The sequence below is a fragment of the Myotis davidii genome, unplaced genomic scaffold (genome assembly GCF_000327345.1).
Source record: "Myotis davidii unplaced genomic scaffold, ASM32734v1 scaffold251, whole genome shotgun sequence".
Lineage (NCBI taxonomy): Eukaryota > Metazoa > Chordata > Mammalia > Chiroptera > Vespertilionidae > Myotis > Myotis davidii.
Window position 1 is genome coordinate 723727 of NW_006282378.1, and position 7352 is coordinate 731078.

A 7352-nucleotide genomic window follows, 5' to 3' on the forward strand; every position below is an offset into this window, starting at 1 on the left:
TGGTGTGTGTGGTGTGTGTGGTGTGTGTGTGTGTGTGTGTGTGTGTTGGGGGTGGGCTTCCAAGTCTGTTTCTTGTGTGGCCACAGCAGCGGTCAGATGCCATCCCAGAGTCTTTTGGCAGAGGTGGTGCTAGGGAGATGGGCCATCAGTCACACAGCACATCCACAGTCAGATACTCCTTCCACCCCCCCAACTGACCTTGACCTGTACACCTCAGAGAGGCCTCCCAGTGCCCCAGTCTTCCCTGTCCCACCAGGAGAACAGAGACACAGTTAGAGAGAGAGAGGGGTGAGCCTGAGGTGCGGTGGAGCCCCAGAACGGGGACACAGTGTGAGAGAGGCCCTTCCCAATGCCAGCTCTGGCTTGCAGGCCCCCCCAGCTTTTCTAGAACGTCCCAAAGAAGAATATTTCCAAGAAGTAGGGCGGGACCTGCTCATCCCCTGCTCTGCGCGAGGAGACCCTCCTCCTACCGTCTCTTGGGCCAAGGTAAGGCTCTGGAGCTGCGTGCCTGTCCTCTGCCCGGCACATCCCTGCTCTCCCTGCCCCTGGCCATCCTGTGGGAAGGAGGGCGTGGGAAGGAAGGGCTCTCAGACGCAGGGTGGGGAGGAAGCTGGAGCCGCCCGCAGAGATAGGGGCGCCCGTGGTGAGGGGTGGCTGCGTGTGTCCTCAGGGCTGACCAGTGGTTCTGTAGGTGGGCCGGGGGCTGCAGGGCCAGGCCCAGGTGGACAGCAACAGTAGCCTCATCCTGCGACCGCTGACCAAGGAGGCCCATGGGCGCTGGGAGTGCACCGCCAGCAATGCCGTCGCCCGCGTGGCCACCTCCACGAACGTCTACGTGCTGGGTCAGTGGCCACATAGCCGGCTGGGGCTGCCAGAAACCGTGTGGGGCGGGAGACAGGGAATCGGTCTTGAAGGCTCAGTTAGGGTGGTGGGTGGGGAACCCCTGGGTGATGGGTGGAGGGCAGAGGCTCTGGGTTCCTCTTAGTTCTTCACATCCCTTCAGGGCCCCGACCATAATCCTTCCCCCCACCCCTCTACCCAGGCACCAGCCCCCATGTTGTCACCAATGTGTCCGTGGTGCCCTTGCCCAAGGGTGCCAATGTCTCCTGGGAGCCTGGCTTCGATGGTGGCTATCTGCAGAGATTCAGCGTCTGGTATACCCCATTGTGAGTGCCCTGCAGGCCACTCCTCTCTTCCCCACCCTGGTTCTCTCTGGCCCTCTTCTTTCCCCTCCCCCACCTCCCCCCCCATCTGCCCCAGCCCTGCCCCAGCTCTGCTGCTGGACTTCCAGAGAATCCTAGGTGACCCTGGTTGATGAGGCGCCCCGTTTCCTCATGTTCTAGGGCCAAGCGTTCCGACCGAGCCCACCACGACTGGCTGTCCCTGGCGGTGCCCATGGGGGCCGCTCACCTCCTTGTGCCAGGGCTGAAGCCGCACACCCAGTACCAGTTCAGCGTCCTGGCTCAGAACAAGCTGGGCAGTGGGCCCTTCAGCGAGATTGTCCTGTCTGTCCCCGAAGGTGAGAGACCTCTCACCCCAAAGCAGTAGATGAGGATAGGGAGGGGCTGGCAGGAGAAGCTGGATATGGGGGGGCCTGAGTGGGAGGATGCGAAGGTGCTGGCAGCTTGGCGTCCAGAGGAATTTGTGGGGCATGATCCAGGCTTGTCTTAGGGGCGCTGGGAGAATGGTTGGGCACTGGTGGCCGTGGAGGCCAGGGAAGAGGGGAAGCACTGGAAATTCTATTTCTGCCCGGCCTATCTGTCCCATTCAGGCCTTCCTACCACACCAGCTGCCCCCACACTTCCTGTCACAGAGATGCCACCGCCTCTGTCCGCACCCCGAGGTCTGGTGGCAGTGAGGACGCCCCGGGGGGTACTACTACATTGGGATCCCCCGGAAATGGTCCCTCAGAGACTGGATGGCTACATCCTAGAGGGCCGCCAAGGCTCCCAGAGCTGGGAGGTGCTGGACAGGGCCGTGGCGGGCGCGGAAGTGCAGCTGCTGGTGCCTGGCCTCATCAAGGTTAGTGTGGGAAGCAGGCATGGGGGGTTCTGCGGTTCTCCGGGCCCCAGCTCCAGTCCCCAAACCCAGATTGGACCATCCTCCCGGCTTCCTACCTCCCCTCCCCTCCCACGGCTCTGTCTTCTCCAATGGGGCTGGTGTGGGCGGTCCGGCCGGGCCCTGACCTCCTGAACTCCCCACCCCAGGATGTTCTCTACGAGTTTCGCCTTGTGGCCTTGGCCGGTGGCTATGTCAGCCGTCCCAGCAACTCGGCCAACGTCTCCACCTCTGGTGAGAACCTGGAGGGAGGGCCGGGGCCGGGGCCGGGGCCGGGGGCTCTGAGCCCACTGAATCTGGACACTGGCCCTCCCTCATGGCTCCTTGTGCAGGCCTGGAGGTCTACCCTTCCCGCACCCAGCTGCCAGGCCTCCTGCCAGCCCCCCTCAGTCAGCGCCTCTTACTTGGAGGAAAGCCCGCACACAGCACCCTTCCTGCACCCAGCCTGGCCTACACTGTTCCCAGCCGGATGGGGTGAGGTCTGTGCCTGGGCCCTGGAGAGCCTCGGTTTGCCTGTGTCACCTCTGGTTCTCCTGCCCTTACAGATCCACCTCTTCTCTTCTCTCCACCCCGGTTGTCATCTCCACTGTAAGTCCTTCCTCCTCTGAGCCTCTTTCTGTCCCCCACTTCCCCCCCACACCCCGCCCACCCTAGTGTGCCCCTATCCTCTGCTCCTTTCCTGTACCCGGGGTAGGAGTTGTGAGAGGCGGAGCAGAGATGGGAGGGAGGTGAGGATGGGATGCAGAGCCCAGCCTGGGGGTGGTCCAGGGTTGCTGTGCCTCCCTCCACCTCCGTGTGGGTCCTGGCTCACTTGCTTTCCTAGCTCTGCTCTGCTGTGTACCAAACCCCTCCAGGCCCAACCGTGGTTCCTGGGACGGGGACTGGCCCTCACCACAGGCCCTGATCTGTCCTTCCCCAGCTCTGCTCCAGGCTCGGGCAGTCCTGACAGCGTGGCCAAGCTGAAGCTCCGGGGTTCCCCAGCCCCCAGCCTGCGCCAGAGCCTACTCTGCGGGGAGCCTGCTAGAACCCCCAGCTCCCCTCCAGACCCTCCACCGAGCCAGGGGCCCTTGCCCCTGGAGCCCATTTGCCGGGGACCAGATGGGCGCTTTGTGTTGGGACCCAACGTGGGGGCCCCCCAAGAAAGGTCAGGCCCTGAGCAGGCTGAACCTCGGACCCCAGCCCGGCACCAGGCCAGGTCCTATGACTGCAGCAGCAGCAGCCCCACAGGGCTGCCCCAGCCCCTCTGCATTACAGACATCAGCCCTGTGGGGCCCTCTCCCGCCGCCCCGCCCAGTCCCCTGCCAGGAACCGGGCCCCTGCTCCAGTACCTGAGCCTGCCCTTCTTCAGGGAGATGAATGTGGACGGAGACTGGCCCCCTTTGGAGGAGCCTGCTTCTGCTGCACCCCCAGATTACAGGGACATCCGGCCCTGCCCGCCCTCCTCTCTCCTTCAGCCCCTGGACTCCCCTCCTGCCTCCCCACGGGCAGTGCTTCCCGGGGCTGTGGGCAGGGCTGGGGCTGCCCCGGAGGGCCCGTACACAGCGCTGGCCGACTGGACACTGAGGGAACGGCTGCTGTCGGGCCTTCTCCCTGCTGCCCCTCGGGGCAGCCTCACCAGCCAGAGCAGCGGGCGGGGCAGCGCCTCTTTCTTGCGGCCCCCCTCCACGGCCCCCTCCGCCGGAGGCAGCTACCTCAGCCCGGCTCCAGGAGACACCAGCAGCTGGGCCAGTGGCCCGGAGAGGTGGCCCCGGAGGGAGCATGTGGTGACAGTCAGCAAGAGGTGAGGGCAGTCCCTGCCCATCCCTGCCGCGTCATCTCGGACTGTCTCCCCAGCCCTCTCCTGACACCTCTGGCCTTCTCTGCTCCGCTCCCACTGTGGCCTGAATTCGGGAAGTTCAGGTTCAAGCTTTTCTGGCCACCCTCCATTCCCCACCCCCCTCACCCCCCACCTTTGTCTCTTTTTACAGGAGGGACACATCTGTGGACGAGAACTATGAATGGGACTCAGAATTCCCTGGGGATGTGGAATTGCTGGAGACCCTGTACCTGGGCTTGGCTGGCCCTCGACCCGGACCTGAAGCTGAGCCCGAGCTAGGTGTGTGAGCCTCCAGAAAGGCAGGCGCTCCTGGCCTTGCTGTCCCACCACCCACAGCTTAGGACCCAGCCTGTTCCCGGTTTCCCCCTGGGGTCATGTGACCTGCCAGCCCTGGGGAGCTTCCTGGTGCCAGTGAACCTCAAGACTCGTTCCTCTCCTTGTTCTGCCCTCCGCTGGCAGGTGCCAAGACTCCAGAGGTGGGCTGCCCCCTGAGCGCCGCCCCGGCTCCTGGCCCCGAGGCCCGCTGCGCTGCCCTGCGGGAGGAATTCCTGGCCTTCCGCCGCCGCCGAGATGCCGCTAGGACCTGGCTCCCCGCCTATCGACAGCCGGTCCCCCATCCTGAACAGGCCACTCTGCTGTGAACACCCTCCTGTGAGGCAGCGTGAAGGCACAGGGACCCTGTGAAGGAGGCCCCAACCAGACCTAGCTCCGCCTGGGCAACTGCCCCTGCCCCTTGGAGGCCCAGGCACAGACCCTGATGGTGGGCTGGGGTGGGCATGGTGTGGGATGGATGTGCTGAGCCTGGGCACTAGGGCGGGGTCCTAGTTCTGCTGGAGGGTGTGTGTGTGTGTGTGTGTGTGTGTGTGTATGTGGTGTGGGTGAGGTTTTATACAGGTGAATAAAGAAAGTCTGGAAAATGTTTCTATGTTGTCTGACTTTGAATCTGAGAGGGAGGTCGGGGAGGGATCTCGAACCTGTGAAAGGCGGGCATTCTTCCTAAATGAATGGAGGAGCGTTCAACATCCATTCAAAAAGCATGTATTGAGCGCCTACTGAAGTCAGGTGCCTGGAGCCGGTCCACTCTTGCTGCTTGACACAGTCGCTGCAGGGAAGAAACATCTGCACAGCTTATATTTCAAGGGACCTGGCGTATATGGCACATGTTTGCTCCCCCTCTTAGCGCTATGTGTTTTAAACAGGACCACCTCCCCGAGAACAAGATTAAAATCAAGAGAACTAGATACAGACAGGATTTTTGGCAAAGGTCAGATAAGAAACAAGGAACTGAAGAATATAACCTTTACTGGGTAGGAAAAACTCCTTCAATCATTTCTTTGTAGCCTATCAGTAGAGCAGTGACCTTGGATTAGCCCTTGTAATGAAACACAGAGATTAACCTAGAGAGGCATACTTATAGGATCAAATGGTATACATACAGATGTAATAGAACAGTAAAGAGAGAACCCAACCATGCTGATCAACTGAATGCTGCCTCCGTGTCATTCCTTCTTCGCCGACTCGGTCCACACCTATGGGAACCCCTGGACCTGCTGGGGCTGGACCCCAACAGTCAGGGACCAAAGACCAGCCACCAAGCTAGATGCTGAGAAAATACCGAGTTCACTAAGTCAAGCCCTGCCCTTGGGGGTTCTTGCCAGTCGGCAGACAGGAGAAATAGCTGCAGCATGATGCGATCAGTTCCGTGATAAGGCAATGCCTTCGTTATTGTGGTAGCACAAAGGAAGGAGTCAGCAGGGAACGCTTACAGCCTGTGCTGGGACCAGTGGTTCATGTGGGGGATCCTCGGAGCTTTCCCAGTGGGAACAAAGATAGCGAACAGCCGAGCACTCTGACGTGTAGGCACTGCTCTCCAAGCCCGTACATTCTCTAGGCGGGGAGGTAGTACTATTAGACCAGGGAACTGAAATGAACAGGGCGTGGGGGGGGGCGGGGGAGCAGGTGAGGATGAGTCAAGGGTCGAAAAGCACCCCAGGCAGAGGGGACTGCCTGAGTGAAGGCACGTTCACTGACTTCTAGGGAACAGCCCGAGGCCCTGGAATGTAGGACTGAGTAGGACTGGGCAAGAGAGAACAGAAAGGTGGAAGGACAATGGTGGGTGTCCTTGAAAACCAGGTGAAACTGGCTTCTACCATACGTGGTTATAAGTGGGGGTTCTGCCTGAAAGGGGGGAGCATGCCTTTAGCCCCCAAACTGCTCTCCTCCACTCCCAGGAGCACTGATCGCCTCCTCCACTGGGGAGGCGGTGGAGGGGGGTGCAGTCAGGTCTGAACCCTGGGTCCCAGCGCTGATTGATCACACGCGCGTTGGGCACCACAAGCAATGACCTCATTGAGTTTTCCTGTCTCGGCTTGAAGTAGGTGCGGGTGCTGTCCTGGCCTGCCAGCCCCAGTCCTGTCACACCCTAGTCAGCTAGGGGGGAGGTGCATTTTCCTGTGCCTCCATTTACCTAACCACCCTTTTTAATACCTATATGTTTATATCAGAGAAGAAGGGAGAGGGCTAGAGAAACAGAAACATCAATGATGAGAGAGAATCATTGATCAGCTGCCTCCTGTACATCCCATACTGGGGATCGAGCCTGCAACCTGGGCCTGTGCCCTGATTGGGAATCCAACCGTGACTTCCTGGTTCATGGGTTGATGCTCAATCACTGAGCCATGCCAGCCAGGCCCTAACCACCCTTTTTATTCTTTACTTTATTGATTTCAGAGAGGAAGAGAGAGGTAGAAACATCAATGATGAGAGAGAATCACTGATCGGCAGCCTACTGCTTGCCCCCCAATTGGGGATCGAGCCCACAACCTGGACATGTGCCCTTGACCGGAATCGAAGCCGGGACCCTTCAGTCCGCAGGCTGACGCTCTGTCCACTAAGCCAAACCGGTTAGGTCAGGACCTAATCACCCTTTTCAAACCAAGAGGATTTTCCCCAGAAGTCTTGAAAGTCCCCACTGGGGCACGCCTCTCCTGGCTCTATGGGTTGGGGTAGAGGTGGTCCTGGGTGAAGGCCACTGCCGCTGCCTAGGAGGCCCTGACCCCCAGATCCTGTAACCAAGGTCCCATCCACAGCGCTTCCCTTCTAACCTCGGTCAAGGCTCCGGCTACGGCGCCTTTAAACCCTCCCAGTCCTCGCCCCGCCCCCGGTCCGCCCCGTCCGAGGCGGGAGCCGCTGAAAACCCCCAGCCCAACCGCTGCGATCCATTCGCCCTGCAGCCCCGTCCGCAGTGCGCGCTCTCCTGCCTGCCCGACGGTAAGGAGGGTTTTTTAATCGCGTGTGTGTGTGTGTCTGGGGGTGGGGGCTCTCTAGGAAGCGAGAAGCTCCGTCGGCGACCAGCTGCACTGAGGTTGGGGACCGAGCAGAGGCTGGGAGGCCAGGTCCGATGGCCGCGTCGCCCCGCGCCGTCAGGGTCTGCCCCAGCCCTGGCGGCATTGCTGGGCCATGAGGTCAGGCCTGTTGC

General features: G+C 61.0%; 2 protein-coding genes across 2 annotated transcripts in view; both read left to right on the forward strand.

Moving 5' to 3' along the window:
* The window catches only part of IGSF9 (immunoglobulin superfamily member 9), a 19893-nt gene extending 15098 nt beyond the window's left edge, over window positions 1–4795 (forward strand). The window contains exons 12-21 of the mRNA XM_015558592.1: window positions 370–486; window positions 692–842; window positions 1043–1166; window positions 1344–1519; window positions 1772–2022; window positions 2208–2292; window positions 2391–2447; window positions 2713–3838; window positions 4026–4153; window positions 4334–4795. Of these exons, the coding sequence (XP_015414078.1) occupies window positions 370–486; window positions 692–842; window positions 1043–1166; window positions 1344–1519; window positions 1772–2022; window positions 2208–2292; window positions 2391–2447; window positions 2713–3838; window positions 4026–4153; window positions 4334–4515 (2397 nt within the window). The 3' untranslated portion in view covers window positions 4516–4795. The remainder of the gene's footprint in view (window positions 1–369; window positions 487–691; window positions 843–1042; window positions 1167–1343; window positions 1520–1771; window positions 2023–2207; window positions 2293–2390; window positions 2448–2712; window positions 3839–4025; window positions 4154–4333) is intronic.
* Window positions 4796–7035: 2240 nt separating this feature from the next.
* Window positions 7036–7352, forward strand: part of TAGLN2 (transgelin 2) — a 7898-nt gene continuing 7581 nt past the window's right edge. The window contains exon 1 of the mRNA XM_006752840.2: window positions 7036–7144. The gene's annotated coding sequence lies outside the window, so the exon portion shown is untranslated. The remainder of the gene's footprint in view (window positions 7145–7352) is intronic.